The following is a 23,846-nucleotide window of genomic DNA, read 5'->3' as shown; positions in this document are numbered from 1 at the left end:
CGGCGTGGCCATGGTCAGATGGCCTGCATCCTGCTCGGCAGACAGCGACCGCGCGCGACGTCATTCCTACTTCGTCGCGGACACGGACACTTTTCCGCTGCGGCAAACACCACCCAATCCAGACCAAATATCCACGAGCATGAGCGCAACAACATCCATCTCTCGACATGCGCAGAACGCAAGCGCTGTTCTTTGCAGCCACGCGATGCGCAAGCCTACATTCTTCACGTAGACTCTATTCCTCGCCGCCTATCGTCAAAATCGCCAATGGCACATTCTACCGCCAGCACCCTTCTTCAAAGGGCGATAATGCGCCTTCAAATCCATCATTGTTCCCCGATTTGACGCTATCTCTACCCTCTTTCTCGACACCAAATCAGCATTGGGCGATTTTGAGCCCATCTTCCGACATCCGCACCGCATTTCTACAAATACTTCGCGGCCAATTACTTTGTTTCCCTCCAACAGCGCGGTCTTTCCCTTACCTCCTCACTCCAGCCATCGCCGAGGAAAGGCCACGCCTCCGCTTCCCAGAGCGAGCCATCGAGTATGTGGGCTTTGATGTGGAGCGGAAAGCTTTCGGTGGCGCCTATCTATCAGCACGGTATGAGTCTCTGAGAGAAGATACGGACTTCACTGTCCAAAGGTATCTGACCGGTATCGTAACGATGAACCCTGGAGAAGAGGAACTAAAGGCAAAGAGTGTGGATGAAGAGGATATGACGCGGGTTATGCGTGATTTAGAACTGGAGAGATTCATTGACAAACCAGTCAGCATGCTGAGCAATGGGCAGAGTAGACGGGCGAGGATTGCGAAAGCGTTGTTGAGTAGGCCTGAGATGCTTTGTTTGGATGCCCCATTTAGTGAGTTTTGATTCCAGACGTGCACTGTTATCACATGTTTGAGAGGAGCGAGCTGACAGCATAACAGTTGGACTTGACCCCATCGTTACAAGGCATATCTCCAAGGTTTTGCACCGGCTCGCAGAAGCTGATGCACCACGCATTGTTCTCAGTCTGAGACCGCAGGACGAGATTCCGGATTGGATTACACATCTCGTGTACGCGGGAGAGGATGGGAAGGTCGAAAAGATGGGGCAGAAGGAGGAGGTACTAGGTCTTTCGCAGATGTATGGGCAAGCTGAAAGCACTGGGGACTCGACACGGAGTTCCGTCAACACAGAGACAGGCGATATTGGACGACTTCCGTCTGGAAGAGAAAGCTCTTCAAGATCATCGGATGCGGCAACATTGAGTCGCGATGGCCACCGAGATACCGACGATTCTGTACCCGAGATTGGCGAGGCTATCGTCGAAATGCAAGGAGTACGCATAGCTTACGGCCAGAACTCCGTCTTGGGAGATTGGCAACAGGACGTCGACGGGTCATCACAATCCGGGTTGCACTGGAACGTCCATCGGAATCAACGCTGGGGTATATTGTAAGTATCCATGTACAAACCACGTGTGAGGCATATGTTAACTTCGTAATCCTACATCTAGCGGTGCCAACGGTTCCGGCAAAACTACACTTCTCTCGCTTGTAACATCAGACCACCCACAGACGTACTCGGCGCCAGTCAAACTCTTCCAACGCTCGCGTTTGCCCGAACCCGGAGTCCCAGGTATCACCATATTCGAAATCCAGTCACGAATGGGCCATGCGAGTCCGGAAGTCCATGCCCTGTTTCCAAAGAGACTCAGAGTGAGGACGGTGTTGGAAAGTGCATGGTCGGACACACCAATTACAAAGCCAAGACTGGATGATGAAGCGAGGAAGAGAGTTGAAGCTTGCTTGAGATGGTTTGAAGCTGAACTGAGACCTGGCTTCAGTGGTGGCGGAAGTGCGAGTCTGGAGTGGGCATCTGACACTTTGTTCGGTGAAGTGTCGTTCTCCGCTCAACGTGTACTCCTCTTCTTGCGCGCCACTATCCGAAACCCTGACATCGTTATCCTCGATGAGGCGTTCAGTGGCATGGACGACCTCGTTCGCGACAAGTGTCTTCTGTTCCTTAGTCACGGCCAGGGTATGGAGCTTGTATTCTCTGACAGTGGCTTGAAACCGGTGAAATGGGAAGGTGAGGTTGTGGTTCCAGGATTGCAAGAACATCAGGCCCTACTGTGTGTCAGTCATAGTAAGCATGAAGTACCTGGCTGCATACGAGAGTGGGTTTGCCTGCCTGAACCAGGCACAGGCCCACCAAGGTTTGGCCGATTTGATGGGCCTGTGGAGCTGGATGCAGGACGATGGAACGAGGTGTGGAATGAAAAGCACTAGATTTCGACATTGTCGTATTTGAGTTAAAGCATATATACTATTTATTGTTGGTCCTCCTTCACGACTTCCTTCCTCTTCTCTCCAAGCTTATCTGAACTCTCCAAAATCTCACCCGCCAGTCTCTCCAAGTAAAACTTGGAGACGTCGACTGGCAGATCTTTGAACGCTCTTACGATCTTCTCCACATCTCTTCTGCCATTCTCATATGCTTGCAGGTCCCTGTTACCATATACATCTTTCCCAGCCGCGTATCCTTTCTCCAAGCCCTTCCAGAACACATTGACTGCCACGCTCACGCCATCTTCCGGCGTAGCTGTATGACTCCACATGGGTGGTATGAATAAGACATCACCAGGCTTGAGGGAAGCAATGTACGGATGAGTGCGCCGAAGCCTTTGGTCTTTGGACGTCAGGACATCAATACTGGAAGACGAGCCCCCGGGAGGGAAGCCTAACAGAGAAACATCGGTAGGTGGGTAGAGAAATAGCGTTTTTGAACCGCGTACTTGACACAGGATGTTGGATAGAACATCGTAGTGTAGCCATAAGGTCACGGGCCCTGAAATGCGAAGGGGTGAGCTGTGGTAGTTTTCCTTGACTAGATTGCACACGTCCGGTACGCGGAAGTCATCGGATATAGTCGGAAAGTCATCTTCGAGTTTGGTAGGCAGCTTGTTTGGCTGGCTTGAAGATACAGCACGAAGATATTCGTGAGACCCTTCTGCGATACCGTCTAGGAAATCTGCCACTGATTTCTTGACGTATGAGAAGTTTTTGTCCTTGAACGTCATACGATCTGATGTGCATTCATGGATGACGAGGTTTCTTTTGGGGCCAAGCTTTGCTTTCAGGTAGTCAAGTGTCCATAGGTCTGTGCACGGGCCGATATCGAGGCCTTCGATGATGGCCGGTTTTGACGCAGCCGCCAGCTTCGCAAAGTCATCTGACGACTGAATCTGCACCCTTGCGATCTGGGTAGTACGTGCAGTAGTAGTAGGTCTCTTCTCCACACCACCTTTCTGTCGCCGACCTTTGGGTCCCGTTCCAGTCGCGTTCGCTTGTGTTGTGCCTGCTGTGCCTTCTGTGCCTGCTGTGCCGCTGATCTGACTCGGCACAGCGCGACGCCACGACTTGGCCCCTTGCGCATTGTCAGGAAGGATGACGATTGGGTCTTCATTCCAGTAACTTCCCATTGAGAAACAGACCGCCCCTCCTCCTGCAAGCACAATCTCGCCTCGAGAGGTTGAAACGGCCCCTACACCCACTAGCAAAGGCCATGTCGTTGGCGGCAATGCCTGCATACTGGGATGCTCCACCTCGATGGTCGTGTCCTTGCATGTTAAGAGCAGGAAGTCGTCTGATAGAGAGTGGATATGCTTCTTTGAAACACCTCCAATCAATAGCAGAGAATCGTTCCAGGGAACTAGACTGGCACCTATACGCGCGTATGCAGAGTTCTCCAAGCTGCTGCGAACGTCATTGGCGCGGTCCTTAAAGTTGAGCCTAGGTGTTGGTGTGGCGGAAATGGACCACTCCCACACCGCGTCTTGTACGACCACGCCGCTCTCGTCTTGTCCACCTGTCAGCAACCCCCAATCTTGAGCAAAGTCGATCGTGGACATCGCGGCGGCGAAGCGTGCAGACGGGCGCGGTCCGTCGACGGGAATGCTGTTCCATCCGCCGTTGGCAGTCCATAAGGCACAGTAGTGTTCGGCATCGAGTACTGTGCCGTCACTGGCTTTGCCACCAAAGACAAAGACGCCATGGACCTGTGATTCCCCACTTCCTAGTACAACAGCAACAGCAGAATGGCGGTACCGGGCTGGCATCAGGTCGTCCACTTTGGCCCAAGCTCCCTGGTTGAAGAGCCAGCAATCTGCATAAGCCTGGGTGGGCGATCCGCGGCCTCCGACCAACAACGCTTCACCGTTGCGCATTGATGTGATAGTATGGCATACGCGGGCAGCAGGCAGCAAGCCACAAGGCTGGATGGTACGATCCCCGTTATGATCCTCCCGCGTCAATGTGTCCATATCGGCGAGACGGGCTTGCGTCCCTTGACCTCCGTGGAAAGCCACCGAGTCCTTGTCGAAAGCGAAAGCTGCTGTGAAACGACGTGGCGTCACGGCACCACCACCCGATAATTTCAAGGTGTGAAGGGTAATACTTCCCGCATCAGCGGCTTTCCTGCACCCTGTGGTGGCTGTTGCCTCGCCATAGGCTAACTCAGTCGGTCCACTTTGCTCTGCATTTGAAGCGACGAGTAGGAAGTAATGACCCCCAAAGAGCGCAAACTCTTCCCACTCGTCAAACGGCTCCACTGCATTCAGCCCGCGTCTAAGGGTGGGAGGGGTAAAGCTATCATCAGACCATAGATCCCACAGATTGCGGGCCATGGTTATTGTGGGCCATCCTGCATTACGGAAACGAGCGGCTTGCTGGTTTAGTGATGAATGCAACTTAACCGCGTTGATTGATGCTTGTAGCTTGTCGAAGTGAGACAGCATTGTCTTGGCAAAGGGATGAGCTGGGCCTTGCGGAAGGTACTGTTCTATGCAGTATGGAGTCAGCATAAGCGAACTGGTACATACACATGAAGGAATGAATACCTAGTATGCAGAAGCGAGCTACAGATGTTAGCATAGCTTATGGGCAGGGTTTGACGAATCTGCATACCGTCTTCGATAGTACTAGCCCACTGTATGAGAGCATCAGAGTCCTTTAGCGGCATGTAGGTCACAGACACTTCGGCGACGAACAGGATTGAAGACGAGGGGACATCGAACTCGGCCCGCAGAAGTCGTTCGAGTGTGGCAAGGTCTTTCAGATCGCATCCAAGAGCCATGTAGCTGTCGCTACGAAGATATGCAGGCTGTTCGGACTGACGGAGTTTGGTCCTGAGCAAGGCGTCTCGAAGAAGACCATTGCTAAGCATGGTATCTCTCTTGCGTTGCATCAATTGTGGATAGTCGACGTCGACGAATGTAGATGATTGCGTGAGGGCCGGATACCTGTGCCAAAACTGGAAAGGCAAGGGATCACTTTCCGGACTTAGTAGCTTCTCACTGTGTTAGAGTCGAGACGACGGATGTCTTACTCACTATCCACATCCTAGGTTCACCACAATCTTGGGCTTTCCGTTCTCTTCTTCCAGAAACCGGCGGACTACTTGTTCAATAGCATGCATTCGTAGCCAATACCCGCGATTGATCAACGGATCTGAAGGGCATCAGTCCATGTCTCACGTGCAAGTGGTATCGAAGTGACGTACTGCGTCGAACGAACTTCGGTACAAAAGGCTCATAGAAGTCAGGCTCATTGCTGAGATAGAGTTTCGATACGCTTCTCTTGGACACAATGCTGCTGTCATTCGTCTGACATTGATATTAGTCCAGTGGCTACGAGGATGCTATGGGCGGAAGAGGCTGGGGACCTCACGTTCATGATATCCACATCTCTTCTCTCGCGCAGGGATTTCTGGTTACCCTTGCGCTTTGCAGCAGCCTTCTTGGAGCGCATTTTGGCGTCTTTGGCCATGTTCAGGTCTTCACGATGGGGTGGCCATGGTCTTGGGAGAGGAATGATTTTTGGAGCACCAGCCACTACGCGGGGCTAAGCTGACGTCGGGATCCCTGCATGGGCGCGTGAACCATCGTCAGACGGCGGTAGCTGCAACCTGCGATCAGGCCCAGGCTATCTTTTTCTATCACTTGCACCGGCGTATACACGCATCGCTATCGGCATCGCAATCGCTCGGGCTTGCGATTTCCTTTGCGCATCCGCTTGTAGGGCTTGGACCCCCGAACGGCGGCCAACAGCTTCACCGAGCTATCACGCGGATAGTCCCCAGCCCTCGCAGCACCCGGAACCACGCAGCCAACGCCAGACTCCCGCGATGAATTTCGTAACCTTCAACCAGGACCACAGCCATCTAGGCGTTGGTATGCGCTATGCCTGCCAGCTGCAGAACATGTGCTGACCTAATCGCATAGGCACGCCCAATGGCTACCGCATATACACCACCGACCCGTTCAACAAGCAGTCCGAGTCGCGCGAGGGAGATGTCTCCAGCCTTGAGATGCTCTTCTCCACATCGCTGGTAGCCCTCACGCTGTCGCCACGCGTGCTGCGTATACAAAACACCAAGGTTCGTCGGACAGGCGACTCTGGCCAGGCACGCACTGACAAGGACAAGAGGCACTCGACCATATGTGAGATGACATTCCGGACAGCCATCCTCGCCATGCGCATGAACAGGAAACGCATCGTCGTCGTGCTCGAGTCGGAACTCTACATCTACGATATAAGCAACCTGCAGATGCTCAAGACGGAGAAGACGTCGCCTAATCCTAATGGTACGTCGCAAGAAGCAGCACTGCACAGATACTGACTGGCATAGCGATATGCGCTCTCTCAGCATCGTCCGAGAACAACTACCTCGTGTATCCGCTGCCCACCAAAGCCGCACCCGCTACCTTCCAGCCGCCTTCGCACGCGCCGCCCAAAGCCGATCACATCGCACCCACAAGCGGAGAAGTCCTTATATACGATGCTACAAAAATGGAGGCAGTCAACGTAATTGAGGCGCACAATTCTCCGCTATCTTGCATTGCGCTGAACAGCGATGGTACCCTGCTGGCGACGGCATCAGAAAAGGGCACCATCATCCGCGTCTTCTCCATACCCGATGCGCAAAAGCTGTACCAGTTCCGGAGAGGCTCCATCCCGGCCAGGATATACAGCATGTCTTTCAACTCGACATCGACCTTGCTTAGTGTATCGTCGGCGACCGAGACTGTCCACATCTTCCGCTTAGGAGCGCCCAACAGCAGGAGTAATAGCGTATCTTCCGGGCCTAGCAAGCCCATGGGCGCGTCTCATGCACGTAGCGGAAGTCGAACGAGCCAAGAGACAGCGGATGAATTCGGTGCCAGCACAGCAGATGTATCGACTCCAGAGCGGAAACCCATCAATCCCACTTTTGGGAGTTTGATTCGGCGCACATCGCAGACCGTTGGAAAGTCCTTCGCCGCTACCGTCGGCGGATATTTACCCAGCGCTGTAGCAGAGATCTGGGAGCCCTCGCGCGACTTCGCGTGGGTCAAGATACCACGCTCTCCGACAAGCTCTTCCACGGGACCTGTCAGGAATGTGGTAGCGCTCAACAACAACGGTCCTCAGATTATGGTAGTTACCAGTGAAGGGAACTACTATGTGTTCAATGTGGACTTGGAGAAGGGAGGCGAGGGTACACTGTACAAACAGTACTCGTATGTTGTCCGCTCCCTTACTGCCTTTTGATACCTACTAACGCTGACTGCAGCCTTCTTGAACCGAACGAACTCGCAGCAAGCAACTCACAGGATCTGCCGGAATAGATATCCCACCAGATGGCCCCATGTACTTCCCTTTAAGCCTCTTATTCTTCTTCTTGCATTGCCTCTGGCGTATTTGGTCCCACATTATTCCCCACGGGTTGGCGCACATGCCTTTGGAGTAGCACGATAGTCTTGATTTACGCATAGGTGCATACTGAGCATTCCCATGGCTCGGCAATATTACTTGCTTTTTGCGGAAACTTTGATCTTGACACTGATGTCATGCAAGTAGTACAGTAGAGAGATTATCGAATCTGGCGCTTGCATCGTGCATGAACAGATATCGTGCATTGCTCTAGCGCGTTCCCGTGCCCCGCCCACGCGTCATTGGCCGCTGCCTGAACTCCAACCATGGTGCATTTATTTCCATCGACCTTGGAACTTCTTCACACCACTACGCTTCTATAAACCATACACGAGCTATAACTACCTTCACGAATCCCTTCATCCACTCCGCGAAACTTTGACGACCACAACGCACCCGGGATCCGTAAAGATGGTACACCAGAATACTACGGGCAACCCGCTAAGCTCGGGTTCGCTCGCGCTGTTCATGGCAACGTCGCTACCAAAAGGCGAATCTTCACAGCTCAAGAATGGCACCGAAGCCGTCGCACTAGCAGTACACGCCGGCATGCTTGCTGTTGGCTTCCGCCTGATCGGGCTGGGCGAAGACGAGCGCATAGGTAAGCACCCGTCTCATTCACCCTTACCTTTACACGTCATAACTCGGGAACTTATAGAAGCGCACGCAGACGCCGAAAATCCAGAGTCGTTACCGAAAGAATGGAATGCGTCATCCTCATACGCTTTCAGATACGCCCACGCGCAGTCAGCCATGGAGTACCTCGTCAAGGTCAATAGGTTGGGAGGCAAAGCTGTCGTATACGCTCTCGCGCTCGGCGATGACAAGACCACACATTTCGAAGTCACGACCAAGGACTACATATCCGAATCACAATTACCATTCAGTGTGTCTGAAGATACATCAACGGAGCAGGTGTCGGAGAAGGTGCAAGAGCTGTTCATCTCGCCAGGCAGGCTGAACGACCTCGGCTCGCTCCTCAAGATATCTGTTATACAGAAGCTGGCACCCGGGCTTAACAAGCCAGACTACGAGGAGGGTAACACCGACCGCGAGCGCACCCCTACAGCGGATCGGCAAGAACCACAACGAGGGGGACCTGCCAACCCACGGCAGCCCCCCACTGAACCGGAGCCCGCACGACCATACCCTTTCAACGATCCTCTCGCCGCACAGCCAGGCTCGGGGCGGCATCTACCAGAACCCATACCCGGCTTTGATGACGAGTTGGGCATGAACAGACAGCCCGGTCGCATGCCCGGTAACAACCCCATCAACATTGGGCATGACGATTTATATCCACAGGGTCTCGGACCTAATGATCCCCTTCGGCCACACCTAGCAGGAGGGCTGCCACGACCTGGCGGTTTTGGCGGCGGCGGGATGCATCCCACATTCGATGATCCGCTGTTTCGCGGTCAAGGCGGACAAGGTGGATATGATCCCAGAGCACCTCCGGGGGCGCGTTACGACCCTCTAGGACCAGGCGATCCGCTTAGAGAGGACAGAGGAAGAGGTCCCATGTTCCCAGGCGGGGGCGGGTTTGGAGGGCCAGGTGGTTTTGGCGGAGCAGGTGGACGACCACCGAATCCATTCGGTGGCTTTGGTGATGGAGACTTCATCTGAGCATCCAACAACAGATTGGTGACGGGCAGAAGCGATAGGTGAAGAAGAGAGGACGAACAATTCACGAATGACGATTAACACGGCAGTATGATACGGCGTAGTAGTTGACGTGCATGCGGCACAGGCAGGGCAGTGCTGCACCGCCTCAACACTGCATCTCGGTGCTTGCGCAGGTACGATATGTAGATGAACATGTATTATATTTAGAACGACAGACGTCAATACCCATCATGACAGTTCCATAGCGAAGTCTCTGTGATCGTTCATGCGATGAGCGAAACCCATCGAGCGTCAGTGCTGGGGCTTAGATTCCCCACCCACTTCAAGATACCAACGATGAAGGCAGGCGAAGCAAGACCAGCGCTTCTAACAATACCGATGCCTGGACTCATGCGCCCTTCATCGAAGTAAAGTTTGAGTGGACAGGCGTCTCCCAGACGATATTCTAGCCTTGGGATCCCAGCCGCCAGCAGAAGTTCAGCAAATGCCTCAAGGCATTCCGGTGAGCATCGTCACTGACTCCTGCTGCCTGGCAATAACTCAGCTTCTGCCCAATACCAAGCGGAGATGTATGTGATGAGGTAGAGTCACTTGGCCGTAAGATATGCCTGCCAGTACCTGAAGTCAAGGTTTCCATGACCAACGAAACATCTATTGGCATCTGCAAGGCATGCTATAATCGTGTCTAGACTGTGGTGTAACACAGTATGCATGAAAGATATAGTGTATCATCACGGAATGGTCCTTCACTGTACAGCTGCAAGGAGCCTGGGTGTTGTGATTGGAAGCAGCAAGACGTCTCGCTTGTACCGGGCCGCCACTGTGCAGGCCCTGGTCGTTCGAAAAGCTACCTCACCGTCATCAAAGATTGAGATCCAGGCGGTGAAGCATGCTCTCGCAGTGATGGCTGGTCTCGGTCACTCTGGCCTTTCGCTTGTCACGAACTCGCGTGTTACATTCTAATCTTGCTATGCAGTCAGTGCAGTAGTCTAACCAGCTGGATACTTCCAAGGCTCTTGTCTGCATGACAGAAGCACATCGTACCAGAAGCAGGCTCCTGCGTAAAGCTAGGAAACCCCATGTACAAGGAACGAGATACGTAGGTGGTTATGTGGTTTCACCGCACGATCTATGTCTTTTGGGGAAGAAGAAGCGAATCGAGCTACTACCTGCCTACTCCTTAGCTCCTCCCAAAGTCCTATACACATGGGCGAGTTCTTCGATGCTGTCTGAGAGCTTGATCAGGGAATAAGAGACGAGCTTCACGTCATGGCACTACCAGCCGTCCGCTAGTCACCTTAGTTTTGCGCCGACACAGACTCGCGACGCGGATGGTGGCTTACTGACTCGCTTTGTACATACAGTGGGAGTATCAACCATGGGCTCACCTTGGCCTATTTACCACGTCGTTGGGTCGCACATATACGGCTGAGACCAAAGGATCACCCTGACTGTGGTGGCGACCGACTGTATACTGCCGGTGGCCCAACCAGCGGCTGATGTCTCGTCGATGGTGGCTGATGGTCGACTTGGGCAGCGTCGCAGTACCTACTTTTCTGTATCTAGCATGTTTTCCTCAGTATCAAGCGTCATATGGTGTGATACTGGGACCCAACGTTTGATGTCAAATGGCGTGGGGTCTGAAAGCGCGCTTCCGGCGCACGGGCGTTCGGGGAGCGCGAAGAACGACCTCAGTGATTGACCTGATGTTACGGGCTGAAGACATGTGCGGTAAAGCTCGTAACGATAATCGGCGGCGTAGTGTCTCGAGGATTGTCGCACTTTGCGTCAGCCACTGCGGAGAGCTGATGCGTCTTACCTGCTTCCAGAAAGCAGCCTCACCCGTGAGGCACAGAAGCTTACCTTCACATCCTCATGATCCTACGAAGTCTTCTCGACCCATCTCCCCTCTTTTTTCGGCCCTGATTGAATACACTCCGAAGGGCGCCAAGGGCACATCGTCTCGCCTTCCGAGCCAATCAGTAGGAAAGTGCGAGTACCATGCACAATTGATCTTTACCCACATGGACCGGTCACAGTGACAATCCAGCACGGGAGCAGACAGCCTACAGACATGGGAGATTCGGATGCCGGCATCCTTCTTGCTGAGGCCTGTCTGCCGTGGGTCGTCGCAGGTCGCGGCGTCTAAGCGCGAACGGCTGAACCGTTGAGAAGGTAAATTTACCGCCATTCGAGACCAGTGTTAGCAGGTATAATCGACTAGTCACTTTCCTGTTTCGCATGTCTCCTGCCTAGACAGGCCAATATGCGTTCACCCATCCCGCTCGAATTATGCAAATATCCATCTTTTTGTCTCATCCCACCGGCCTAAATAGGGCTAAATGCATGGCGGTTGCTGATAACACTGGTGTGATGCCGATCGGCGGGCGGCTGGCGCGTAATCAATGGCCACGAGAAGGCACAGTTCATCACACGTTGTGGCAACGGGCATATGCAGGATGGGGAATGGAGGATGCCATTTCTCAAATTGCAAAGACGGAGTCGATCCGGGTGTGACCGCTGTCGCATATTTGCTCTTGCCTGAGTTGGATTGTTGGACTGCAGGGTTTTTGTGTTGGTCTCCGTACCTCTCGGCTTCGTTTCGCTGCATATATTTTTTTATCCACAAGGAACGCTTTGTATAGCTCGGTAAGATTTGTCCTGCAAGAAGCATCCTGCCGGGAGTCGTGGACATGCGCGTGCCGGCGTCGTTGGTGGGACTTTCGTATCGATTGGTGTGACAGCGTGTCTGAGCGCCGAGAGATCGCTACCAGTCTGCTGGATGTGCTGTCATCTGCAATGCAGCTTGCGAGCATCATAGCTCGACATCGCCGTCTAGTCATTTGAGTTTTCGATGCTCGTACGATTTTCAGGCAGGAAGTCAGGGTTGTGCTTCCCCGCAAGCGAAATGAGGAGATCCAGGCTTATCCCCCGCGGAGGGTTCTTGTCTGCGCTCGGTTTGCGTTCATCGTTTGCTATGATCGGGCGGCACAGCTTCGCGCCCACTAAGTCGACGATCTCGGGGAATCGGCCGTTTGTGGACAGCAAACGCTTGCGGGAGTTTCCAGTTGCCGCACCGATCTGGCTGTGCCTCACCGTTGTGAGATTGCAGAAAGGGGGCCGGGGGACGCGGACGATATGCATCTCTCATCATATTTGTTTGACATTTGAGGCTCAACGACAAGGCTGCTTCTGCAATCGTCGCAAAACACGGGGCTACAATATTGGACGGCATCCTGCCACAGTGCCGAAGCAAGGGAAAGGCCGTAGGTATGCCAAGCGTCCTAACTGTTTGAAGATGGACCCCGAACCCGGCGAGGCTGATTGTGAAGATGAACGGAGATGCCGCCAACATTATTCGCGGACATGCCTAGAGGATTTAGTCCGGCATCGTGAGGGTGATGGTATTCTTGAATCAAGCGCTTGGAGTGATATGGACCCTTCGAACACCGCTTCGCGTCAGACCAAGTTATACTTAGACTGCACATACCTCGATACCCCTACTGCGTCTAGTAAATGGCAAGTAAGCCTCAGAAAAGCGTTCAGCCTCACATTGAGGAGTTCTGTCCGGTGTTCAGCAGTTTGTGTTCCACGCGCCAAAGATGTGCGGACTAACTACGAACAGTATGTAGCTCGCCGCCTTCCTCTTCGATCGTGGATGGCCATCTGCCAAGTCACCAGAGTTACAGTTGGATCACAAGCGTACCTAGCTCCTGGTATTCGGTCTAGGTTTTGCATAACATTAGTGTCGCAATACAGTACCACATATAGTTCCAAGGTTCGGCTTGCATCTTGATTTGGTACGCTATCCGTGCGTTCTTCGGTGCCATTGGCCGGGGAAGAAGCATACCGTACCCGAACGTAGTAAACCGTCTTAGGAAATTCGTACGGTTGGTACATATACTTGAAAGAACCCTGATGAGCTTCTAGTGGATACCGGAAATATGTGGTATAATTCTCCGTTTCAATTCCCGAGCATGAAGACAGTACGCCGAGCTAACGAAAAAGATCGTGTAGTATAGGTGTGGTTTGCCGATTTTCAGAGTGGGCCCTGTAATAAGTGGACAAGTTAATACCGAAGAGTGCAGTCCAAATTTTCTGACCTATGCAAAATACCATGCTTCTAAAGTGAGAACAGATTCCGTTGATAGCTCCACTGGTTCTGCAGGGTGTTGTGTAGCTTCGGCACTCAGGGCCACTGCAAGAGTCAGGCTGGCGCTGCATGTGGGTGGAGACTGTCATAAGCCCTGAGCTGCTCCACTGCAGCCGGCGGATCGATTGAAGCCGTTAGCGCCATACCCCTGCTCGACGCGAGAACAGAATTTGCTGAGACCGAAGTGGAAGGGGGGGCCTAACCAGCTGTGACCTCACGCACTTTCCAAATGACGAGACGGGCCAGTACAGCAAAGTTAGAGTAGAGAAAGAGAGCAAGATTATCCGACTTCATCTTCTCATTTTCAAACCATGTCATACCTTCACAGGAAGCGCATGTGCGGGCTGAAAGCCCCCACCATTCGACGTTGTTTTTAGCTGCACTGCACACACCTCTAGCGAGGCGGCGTCTATCGCGGACTGTGGACGCGGCACCAGACATCGCTAGCAGGGGTTTTGCGGCTCGCGCGGGCAGCGGAAGCATCGCGGCAACTCCAGGTTTTTTTAACGCCTTACCGATCGACTCGGAACCTAGAAGCGCCGTCTAGCGCTTTGAGGAACGCGATTCGCACAACATGGCGCCAGGAAATGTGCGTGCATGGCAACCGCGTGGTGTTGCGTCCAGTATGTATCCAGTGCCATGTGTGTGGTTTTCCAGTAACCTGTACCAAGGTTTGGAACGTCAGATTGCACGAACAGCATTCGGCTGTCTTCTATGTGGTATCGCAAGAAGCAGGGACACGGATGACTATGGATTTTGACGTCGCTGGGGTTTCTTTCACGGAGGCGGAATCTCTTCTTGCCACTAGGCTGCGAGATTGCACCGGCGTGATTGTCAGCCAGCCTAGCAGGTAATGTGTGTCATGAGCGTCAATGTCAACCCACGTTCCTCTTACCCATATACTGCGTGGACTTCTGGCATTGTCACAACTGAACGTCCAATAAGCTACATGGGTCGGTCAGTGCTCAGCCATGAAACGTTCCTTCGTAGGATTGTTTCGAGAACTTGGTCCCCGTGACCTTCTCCGTATGACCCATGTCAACCACGCATATTGGGTCTCGCTTTATGTTGTACAAACTTGCCAACCGATGCACCTTCCTTCCCGTAAAGTTGGTGCGGCTGGTCGCATGGTAGATTGCTGACTACTTAGATTACACGTGGATCTTCCGGTCAGCTCACTGCAGGAACACGGCGGGTGCGCGGCACAATTGGTCGTTAATTATTGAGTTCAAGCGATAAATCCCGCGTTGCTGTGTGGGCTAGGCATGGTCGAGCACTGCGGTGGGCGAGACTCGATGCCGTGGTACAACAGGCTGGTACTCGTCAGTGACAACCCGTTGTTGGACCGCGCGGAAACAGGCTTGGCCTTTCTCATGATGTTATTGGGTTGATGAGTTGACCAATGGAAGATGAAGCGATGCTCGTATAGGTATGCCGTCAATCCCCAGCAATACATGCAGACTGTATAGTCTATGTGGAGGTGATTGCAAAGATATGCCGATGTTGCAATGGCCCAAACTGCGACCCGACTGATGTGCATTGCAGCAGAATGTCTCAGTCGAGATGGCCCTGTCCGGCCCGGTACAGGTGACTTCTCCCTTGGTTCCGCGGCATGGAGCATGGAGGCCGAGCGATGATGGCTAGCCATAGTGGGGTGTGAAGGTCCCGTCCCGTCGCATATGAGGGTTGTCACTCGCATAGGACGAGCGTCACCTGAGTGGCGCCTGGGGCAGAACGTCTGTCGCACGATCCCTTCCTCTTTGATTAGATGTCGTCATGCACAGTTCGTCGTGTCGAGCAAGTCGCTGATCGTATCGCCTGTATCAGTGCGGAGGAGGGGAAGGATGTTAGGGGCCAAAACAACGTGCAGCTGCTGGCTGGCTCAGACCCAGAATCCCGGGTTAGGCAGCAAAGGTCGCCGTTATTGCGACGGGTCTGGGTTGAAGGGTAAGCGAAAAGAGACGCGTCGAAACGAGCACGGCCAGATTGGGGAGGTCGTTGGAGGATCGTGGTGGGAGAGAGCTTGGCGGCCGTGACGTGTGGGGCCTAGCGCGCTCGAGGGCTGCAACCAACGAGCCGACGTGGCTCGAGCCAGATAAGACAAGGCCACACGGCCAAACATTAAGCGCCCATCACAACGCTACGCGACTAGTCTCTGGAGTACACGGACAGGGAGCAGAGACAAGTTCCGGGATTGATTTGCGATGTGGGTCGGCAGCGATGCGTGATGTGGTGGAAACGCTCCAGCTTAGCATGAGCAGCATCCGTCCACTGACCTTGTTGCTATAGCTGCCCCAGGGTAGTTTTCGACTGAAATCACAGGTAATATAGCCCGCGAAAGAGCATGCTGCGTCTAATTAGTAGCATCGTGGGTCCGTCCGCAAGCTATCTCACCGTGCCACCTCCCCAGCGTATCGTTGGCCAGTCAGATGCGGCCTGCGTGAATTCGCTCACATCGAGGGCGCTTAACATGCACCATACCTGCAACACTTCACAAACAGCCCACATCCATGTAGACTTGATCTGACAAGGGTCGCGCTTCGTGGCTTGCGGTAGTGGTCCCCGGCGTATCCCCGCCTAAGGTGGGTCGTACGAAAAGACGTTGTGGACAGTGCCGGCTTATTGCAGCCAGTCTCCTTGGATCGATCTAGGTGGCGTCCTTCCAGCCTCCTAGACTGCTAGGGTACCATGCTAGAGGAGCTGGTCATGATTTGAGTTTTGTGCATTGAAGAGGTTTCATGGTGTAGTGTGAACGAGCGTGATCATATTCTCCTAGTAAACAAGAGGGGCCATTATGCGATGAAGCAGGGCAACCTTACCACGTAGCTACAGTTTTTCTATTGCTCTCACATTCTTTGGAGTGCACTAAAACGCCATTGTTACAAATTTCCACCCACGCAATGTAAAGAAAACCTTGAAACAAGACAGCGATACAATTTGCTACAGCCCATAGTGGAATCTTCAACTGAACGAACTGCTTCCGACGTATCTCCCCATGCTGGATGTATCAAGTGCTGGTACAGGACAGTCCTCGCTGATCGATGCAGAGTTAACCTATGCCGTCGATCAGAGTTTCGAACGCGTGAAAGCTGCGTCATCGGCATGCACTTGGGTGCGGCGACTGCATCCATCTTCCTCGTGTCTGAGAAGTTGTTAGCAAGATGAAATGAACATATAATTAGGTTACTACTGACCTGCTGAGCGTGTCTTTACGAGGAAAGGTTGCAGGGCACCTTGAACACTTCCAAGGTCTGTTGTCTGTGTGCACACTCTGGTCGTGGCGAGCCAAATCTGTCTTGCGCACAAAGTGTTTGTCGCACTGAGGGTGTGGGCAAACATTCGGCCTCTTTCGCTCAGCCGCATGTGTAAGCATGTGCTGGTTGAGGTTGTATTTCCTGGCAAAACCCCTGTCTTTGCAAATCAGGCAGTGGTAGGCAGCATTGGCGGGATCAGTGTGCCTGCGGTTGCGTGTTCGTTTTGCGACGGCAGTTCGAGGAGCTCGTGCAGCCCGAGCTCGTGCATTGGCAGTCCTGATCACTGTTGACGCCTGTACGGGGCTACGGTTGCTGTAGTTGTAAACCGGCGCCGAGTCGTATCCAGGCATAGCTGGTGATGGATACGCACTCTCGTAGGAGTACATGTGTGTGCTAAGCCGATCGGGAGCTACTGTGAGTGGTGGATGCCCTGATAAGGACTGACCACCCATAGTAACTGGCACTTCTGTGCCAAACTGGATGCGAGCTGCTGGGTTCCATGCCGGGCCCTCTAACTTGATACTAGAGTAAGAGTCCGGCTCTGAGCCATCGTGCGAATAAGCAGCAGACATCGCGCGTTGACTGTACACGTCTGGGGATGTAGGAGGTGTGTCCTGGGCGGAACTCCACGGTACTGGCGAATGGGGGACTGGGTGATCGAAAGCTCCTGACAGATAGGGATCTGCAGTGGCCTCTGCCGAGGTGCCGTTGGGATACTGAGCGCTAACCCAGCCTTCCGATTGTGGGGGAGACGATGAAGGGAGAGTGTTCGGCATTGAAGGGTGGACTGGATATAAACCAAGACCATGTGGGTAGCTGGGCCGCGGCTCTTGTTGTCTTGGTGAAGGATAGGGTGACTCAAGCAGGGAGCCTGGTTGAGATGTGTGTTGTTGGTAAGGCGAGTTGAAAGGTGGCGTGGGCTGGTCCGCGTACGAGTACATGATGAAAGAATCTCAAAGGGATGAACGTAGTCCACAAGTCTTTGAAGTCAAGTAGGTTGGCGAGGAATGAAGACAGGCAAAGATAGAAATGATGTGGTAGAAGCTGGATGAGGATGCCAACTGCAGGGCGTTCCGGGACGAGTTATATCTGTACGATGCAGTGCGTGACTAACTCCAAGATGGAATTGATTTGTATACTGCGCCAGTGCGTTCTCGGAGCCTACGTTAAACAGTGGGCTCTTGAGTGTTAGGCAGATTCTGAAATTATGCTAGACAGGGCAGCATGAACAGAAAGCTCGAGCCGCCTACGCGGCAGGCGCCTGTTAGCTTCATGGGGCTATGAAAGAGTGGCAGGGGGGCGATGGATGCAGCTCGAGACCGGGGTATGTGCAAGTGAACCAGACAGCCGGGTAGCTAGGCCTTAGCGGGCCGAACACAGGCATCCTTGCGCCGACCGGACTTTGAGGCGCAAGAGGAGAGGGCGGTTGTACCCTTGCTCGATGTGCATCCCCATGAAACTGGCCAGTCTGGCAAAGGATGTCCCGTCTGTATCTGACGTTGATCGTTCATTCATGTGTCACCCCAATGCCGTTACCAAAGTGAGACACCAACACCTCAACTCCATACGCGCTTGTTTGAGTAGCTCTTGGGATAGACAGATAAGATCAACTTGAATTTTAACCGGATTTGCAGTGCTCATCCTTAGCAAAATGTACCTATATGTCCGCGGCTGCAAGCGCCGGCCATCAAGCGACCGATGTGCTCGCTTCGCGCTGCTGCTGGAGCTGCGACACCATCGCAGTAAGTTCTTCAACTTGCGTTGAAAGCTTAAGGACTAGTGCCTTCAATGGAGCATCGGTTTCTGTAGACCCTGCTCGTGCCTGGGGCTTCTGGGGCTTCCTCGCAAATGAGTTTGGTGCTTCCGCCATCAATAGGCGTGGAGAGTTGACCGGCAACCGAAGAGCCTTTTTTGGTGGGGTTGGTGTCTGCGGTCCGCTGAAAGATGTCGCTTTCACATCGAGATTACGGGTATCGGTCAGCTGCTCGTAAGCCCAGATTGCAAATACAAGAGGTAGATGCGTGGCCTTGAGCAAGACGATCCGGACGCTCCTGAGTCGCTCGGAGGGGATGACGAGCCGCAACGGTCGAATGACTAGCGGAATGAGATTCTGGAAGCCGGTCAGCCTTGCAAAGTTGAGCACGGCTGTGGATACCGCTGCGTTGTGGGTTCGCAGGGATTCACAGCGGCCTTGAGTCGAGAGAGCCTGAGCGCCAGAACAAGGCTTGTCAGTGACGTGACAACGGCAGAGCATCCGCCGACGATGCTTCCTTCACGAGCCGGCCACGAAGCTTTGACTGGTTGGTTCTGAGCGCGTCTTCCACGATAGCCATAGAGGCTGTGTCGATTGGGCGTTGAACGACCCGGCGCTTAATGCCCGCTTTTAACCTCCCCATAATAATAGCACTGAACAACATACTTACCAGTGGAGGCAGAAAGTATGTCAATCGATTTGAGCTGGATGCTTCGAGCACGTATACGGAATAGCTGCATCGTCAGTGCCTGAAGAAAGTTGCCTTGGATCATGCCGACGTACATGAACAAATATTCATCTCGCGCATGATCGAGAACCTGTCCACCGTCAATATCGATCCTTTGGAAAGTAATATAACCAGAGATGATAAGCTATAGCCGGTTGTTCATGGGGTCAGGGCAGTCAGTGCCTGCGAGAAATCTCCTGTTGCAGTCCCAATCGGGCTGTATCACACCCCCGTAAGACCAACCGGAAAAAGTCAAGTGCTAACCCCAATGCGAATGCACTCTGGGGAGACTGCAATGGAGATGAGGCGGTCCAGTCGGGCGTTAACCGTTGTTTTGCGCTTGGCATGCACAGACATGCATGCGATTTGAGGTTGCAAAGCAGTGAGGACCAATGGAAAAACCCATTACCTTACTCAACGAGTTGCTCAAAAGCGATATGAGGCTTGTAATCAACAAGATGTTTGTCAAAGTGACGAAAACAAGCTAGTGTGTGATCAGCAGACCGCGATGCGATGCATTCCAAATAGTCAGACTCGTACCATCACAGGAGGTCCGAAGAACGGCGAGCTATGCAGGCATTAGCAAGCCATTGGCACTGTTGATCGGAGGAGTGCATACATCTCTTCGGCGACATCTGCAGGCAGCTGTCGTCAGTACTGGTGGACAAGAATCGGTGTATGCCTTCGCTTGGCCGTTGCCTGAGGCTTGACTCACCGAAACCTAGGTAGCTAGAGCTGAGAAGGCATTAGCTGGTATAGCAACAGTGGCGTGATGTTAACCATTACCCGAAGAAGACCTTGATCAGGATCCAACTCTACGTTGCACGAGTCAGCAGTTGGCACGTCGGTGACCCCGATAGACAACTTGCCATCTGCTTCGCATTGAATCTACTATCTCTAGCCAGCAGTACGAAAGTAGTTAGAAACCCTTTATATCGGTGAGCATTGGCTGCAGCTACTAAAGCGTCGGACGCCTTACCCAGGTACAGGATGACTACCAGTGACAGGAATTTGATGAAATCCTTGGTCATTTCTTTGAGACACGGAATAAGGGTGCCAAAATATCGATTGAGACTCAAGAGAGAGAAGATACGCGGCACGAGGAAGAGAGCCTCTAGTCCGAGTACGTCATAGGCAAGATCGATGGTGATAGCGTTGGCTGTAGTCAGACCAACAATCCTCATAATGCAGAAGACAAAGCCCACGACGACGATACTGATGTCCCAGGTCCACCTAAAGACGTTAGCCTCCATCAAAATGGCGATGAGAAACGCATGCCTACCAAAAGTCCGAGGCATAGAACGAGCTTTGCCCTGCGTCTAACCAATCCGAAAATTCATCGTACGCGAAGCTGGCAATCCACACGTAGAGCAGTATCTCGGGAATGGTTACTCGGGCGTTGTTTCGCTGCACTAGAACTGCGTAGTACAGCCCTAAGAATGCCGCAAAAAAGAGTGTCTCGAAAATCTTCAAGTACAATGGAACGCGTAGCCGGGAGAAGGGATCGGCCTGCTTTCGGTTGTACTTTTTGGGCTTCTTCTCTGAGTGTAGACTGAGGGTCTCCCAGAATACGATGTCGCCTTTCCACAAGCCATTTATGATCTTCTGGACTGGTCTCTGGGACAGGAACTTCTTCGCACCAGATACAGTCGCAAGCTCCAATGCACTGAGATTCTCGCATTGTGACATCAGCGATCCGAAGCGAGATCTGGGAGAGTCGCCGTGGCCGAAGTAATCGGTGTTGGATACGGGAAGCAAAGGCGACCGCTCGTCGGCATGTGTGGTGTCGCGTTCGTTCTCGCCCGAGTAGTAGCCGTTCGGTGGGTTGGAGGTGGTCGGCGTCGTTGCCGGCGGGAGTTCTACTAGCAGAGACTCGATGATGTCGGCTTCTTTCAGGTTCGTCAAGAATTGCCAGGCTACGAATTCGCATGCGTAGCCTCGCGCTTCGTTCACACCAGGCTCGTCGCTGGTTTCCTCCAAGGCAGAGAAATGTCCCTTCAGGGCCCTTCAATATGGTCAGCGCTCTCCACTCCGGCATGCAACCATCTGGTATTGATAAAAGCGACCTGGGTTGCCTCGACGTACAGTAGAGCGGATACGAGGGCAGGGTGGTCGACTTGGGTAGACAGGTATGCGATGAGAGGCTGGACTGCCCGGCCCTCCTGCGATCGACGCAAATCTTCGAAGGTATGTGGCAGCTTGATCTTATGCTCAAAGAACCTACTCTCGGGTTAGGCTACTGGTCAATTGCGCATTCACATGCATCGACTGACTGGCACAGTTTGTCTACCAGATCTCCGAAGCACTCGTCGCCGGCTATCTCTGGCACGCCCGTTTCGTCTGCAGGCCATCTCGGTGTGGACGGTATCGACATGGTGGGTTCTTATGATAGCTTGCGATTGCCCTCTGCCACTTCCTCCAGTCTTCGCAACATTGAAAGATTCGCGACGCGTTAGGCGCATGGACCTCGGGACCCGCGTCATCATGGCTCTCTTGGCAGCCACCATCTGTCTCCGCGACTGCAACCCTCGACTTCGCTGCAGCATACAGCATGCTCTGAAGCTGTCGTGTACACGACATGCGACTTTATTCACACAGCCTTTCGCTCGCACTAACTCACATGTGAACCGCCGTCTCAGGCAACATGACGCACGATGCTAATTTCGTCGGCAATCGTCTACGGCTGAGCGCCTTTCTTTCATGTGTGGGAGGGATGCCAGACCGTCCGTCGCGTTTTAAACCGCCTATACAAGATCTGGACGTGGTAGACTCCGCTGCCCCGTTCTCCAGATTACATCGCGACGTGTCAGTCAAGGAACCGGCCAGGGAGCCAGCAATCTTGCCCTCAGGATCATCTGCCGAGGCAGAAGTCATCGGAACCAACTTGTGTGAGGAAGCTGCAGCTACCGACAAGCCGCTGGATACCAACATCGAAGAAGATCGATCTGTCTTGGTTGGTCTCGCGAATGCGCCATCTGTTTACGAGATCCCACGTTCATCACCACCAGACCTCCGTCTAGCCTCTGTTAGCGGCGGCACACAAGGACTTCGCAACGGGCTTTCGAGCACTCGGAAACGGCGTCTACCAGTACATGAGCTCGCTTTGCTGCGGACTACTACACTGGATGGACTACCCCTACCGGGTGTAAGGAGCTTCTACGGGTTTCATCGTCGGTAGCTTGCGGCCAGCTAACGCTGTTGACTTTAGGATGTTACTCTCGACGTTGCTGCTCCCATTGCGGTCGTGGACCCTATCGAAGATAGCCAAATACGTCTTACAAATACGTTGCACATCTCCGTATGTCAACGATAGTCAACGCTGACACTGCTGACCTTCACGCAGACTTCAGGCGGCGTCATCATCACGAAGAGTAGGCTGATACCGAAGACAACACAACCGCCAGATTCCGTCGGCCGTCCCAAGACCGAACCAATGGCAATGCGCACAGAGCCCCTGGAGAGACCCACGCAACTACCTGCTAACATGCAGCGATATTGTCCAAACCTTCGAGATGCTTTTGACGGGTTTGTCGGTTCCGAGCTAAAGCTCGTTCCCAAGAAAAGTGTCAACCGCCAAAGGATCGCCAATCCGACCAAGAGACAGAAGCCCGGTATCAAGCGCGAACTAGTTCTACGAGCTGGGTCACCACCTTTATCGGCGGGTTGGGCTACGACTACCGCAAATGCTTTAGTTGTCGGCAAAACACCTATGATCGTTGGTGCGAACACTTCGTCAAGACTTGAAAACGCCCAAACTCACGTAGGACTCGGACAACTGACATTGACGAGATGCCAGAACGTTCTACAGGCTGGCACAGATGATCGACATGCCCCTGAACTGGGCGATGAGACACTATACGAGGAAGCTCACGAAGAAGATCGTGACAACGATGTTACTGCTGAGACTGGTCACTACCAGTCCAACCGAGTACCCACATCTTGAGACAAGATCAGCCGATTTTGATGTTCAACACACCTGGACGGTCAAAGCGAGACGGAGAGTGATGGCAAGATTGCCAGCCCTTATTAACGACGTTGACGATTCATATTACTCAGATTAAGACGGCGGGGGACCCTGGAGATCAGCAATGGGGTTGGACAGTATAGAGTGATATGTACTGGGACAGCGAGCGCCTCCTGGGTATTCGGTAGACTCGGCTCTTGCATGCCTGACAGCGTTCGATGACAGACGTCAGGCCTCCGAACCTGCGAAGACTTCAAATTGCGAGCCGGGGAACGATGTGGAATAGACCACCAGAGGCAGTGTCAGCTAAAGCATACAGTCCAGGTATTCGTGGGGCTCCTTGAAACGCCTCGGTTCCTAAGTCGTAGCAATGTTCATGAATGCGGACTATGGTCCACGGCATACGTTCGCAGTCTCGGTGAATACCTGAGCAAGAGATGGACAGGATGAATGAAATAAATTTTAAGTCGCAAGCCGTTTGGTCCGTCGCAACATTGGCCTGATCGGGCTGTTTTGCAGCTGAGGTGTGACGTCGCTTTATTCGAGCATGTAAGCCAGCTACCGACGTCTGTGTGAGATCGATGACTTTGGCACTGCAGATTGGGGTCATCGAACATTGACATTCGAT

General features: G+C 53.1%; 6 protein-coding genes across 6 annotated transcripts; 4 read left to right on the top strand and 2 right to left on the bottom strand.

The window, feature by feature from the left end:
- Nucleotides 1-167: 167 nt before the first annotated feature.
- J4E87_006012 (uncharacterized protein) lies at nt 168-2,278 on the top strand (the record flags this gene model as incomplete). Its single annotated transcript, XM_049377617.1, has 3 exons — nt 168-864; nt 932-1,442; nt 1,504-2,278. 3 exons carry the CDS (start codon nt 168-170, stop codon nt 2,276-2,278), a joined length of 1,983 nt encoding a protein of 660 aa, XP_049232658.1.
- Nucleotides 2,279-2,319: 41 nt separating this feature from the next.
- Nucleotides 2,320-5,797, bottom strand: J4E87_006011 (uncharacterized protein; the record flags this gene model as incomplete). Its single annotated transcript, XM_049377616.1, has 6 exons — nt 2,320-4,829; nt 4,888-4,905; nt 4,955-5,319; nt 5,380-5,497; nt 5,550-5,652; nt 5,717-5,797. The coding sequence occupies 6 exons, from the start codon at nt 5,795-5,797 to the stop codon at nt 2,320-2,322; spliced, it is 3,195 nt and encodes a 1,064-aa protein (XP_049232657.1).
- A 376-nt stretch (nt 5,798-6,173) lies between these two features.
- Nucleotides 6,174-7,656, top strand: ATG18 (autophagy protein; the record flags this gene model as incomplete). Its single annotated transcript, XM_049377615.1, has 4 exons — nt 6,174-6,219; nt 6,271-6,633; nt 6,678-7,548; nt 7,602-7,656. The coding sequence occupies 4 exons, from the start codon at nt 6,174-6,176 to the stop codon at nt 7,654-7,656; spliced, it is 1,335 nt and encodes a 444-aa protein (XP_049232656.1).
- Nucleotides 7,657-8,152: 496 nt separating this feature from the next.
- On the top strand, nt 8,153-9,367 carry J4E87_006009 (uncharacterized protein; the record flags this gene model as incomplete). The annotated part of the gene is made up of 2 exons (XM_049377614.1): nt 8,153-8,342; nt 8,400-9,367. The coding sequence occupies 2 exons, from the start codon at nt 8,153-8,155 to the stop codon at nt 9,365-9,367; spliced, it is 1,158 nt and encodes a 385-aa protein (XP_049232655.1).
- Nucleotides 9,368-18,461: 9,094 nt separating this feature from the next.
- Nucleotides 18,462-21,628, bottom strand: J4E87_006008 (uncharacterized protein; the record flags this gene model as incomplete). The annotated part of the gene is made up of 8 exons (XM_049377613.1): nt 18,462-18,919; nt 19,198-19,345; nt 19,795-19,822; nt 19,874-19,889; nt 20,234-20,487; nt 20,537-21,259; nt 21,340-21,474; nt 21,528-21,628. 8 exons carry the CDS (start codon nt 21,626-21,628, stop codon nt 18,462-18,464), a joined length of 1,863 nt encoding a protein of 620 aa, XP_049232654.1.
- Nucleotides 21,629-21,967: 339 nt separating this feature from the next.
- J4E87_006007 (uncharacterized protein) lies at nt 21,968-23,197 on the top strand (the record flags this gene model as incomplete). The annotated part of the gene is made up of 4 exons (XM_049377612.1): nt 21,968-22,399; nt 22,463-22,552; nt 22,598-22,948; nt 23,051-23,197. 4 exons carry the CDS (start codon nt 21,968-21,970, stop codon nt 23,195-23,197), a joined length of 1,020 nt encoding a protein of 339 aa, XP_049232653.1.
- Between the last annotated feature and the right edge of the window lie 649 nt (nt 23,198-23,846).

The sequence above is a fragment of the Alternaria ethzedia genome (assembly GCF_023757985.1).
Source record: "Alternaria ethzedia strain BMP 0044 chromosome Unknown scaffold_13, whole genome shotgun sequence".
Lineage (NCBI taxonomy): Eukaryota > Fungi > Ascomycota > Dothideomycetes > Pleosporales > Pleosporaceae > Alternaria > Alternaria ethzedia.
This window is presented reverse-complemented; position numbering and strand designations above follow the sequence as displayed.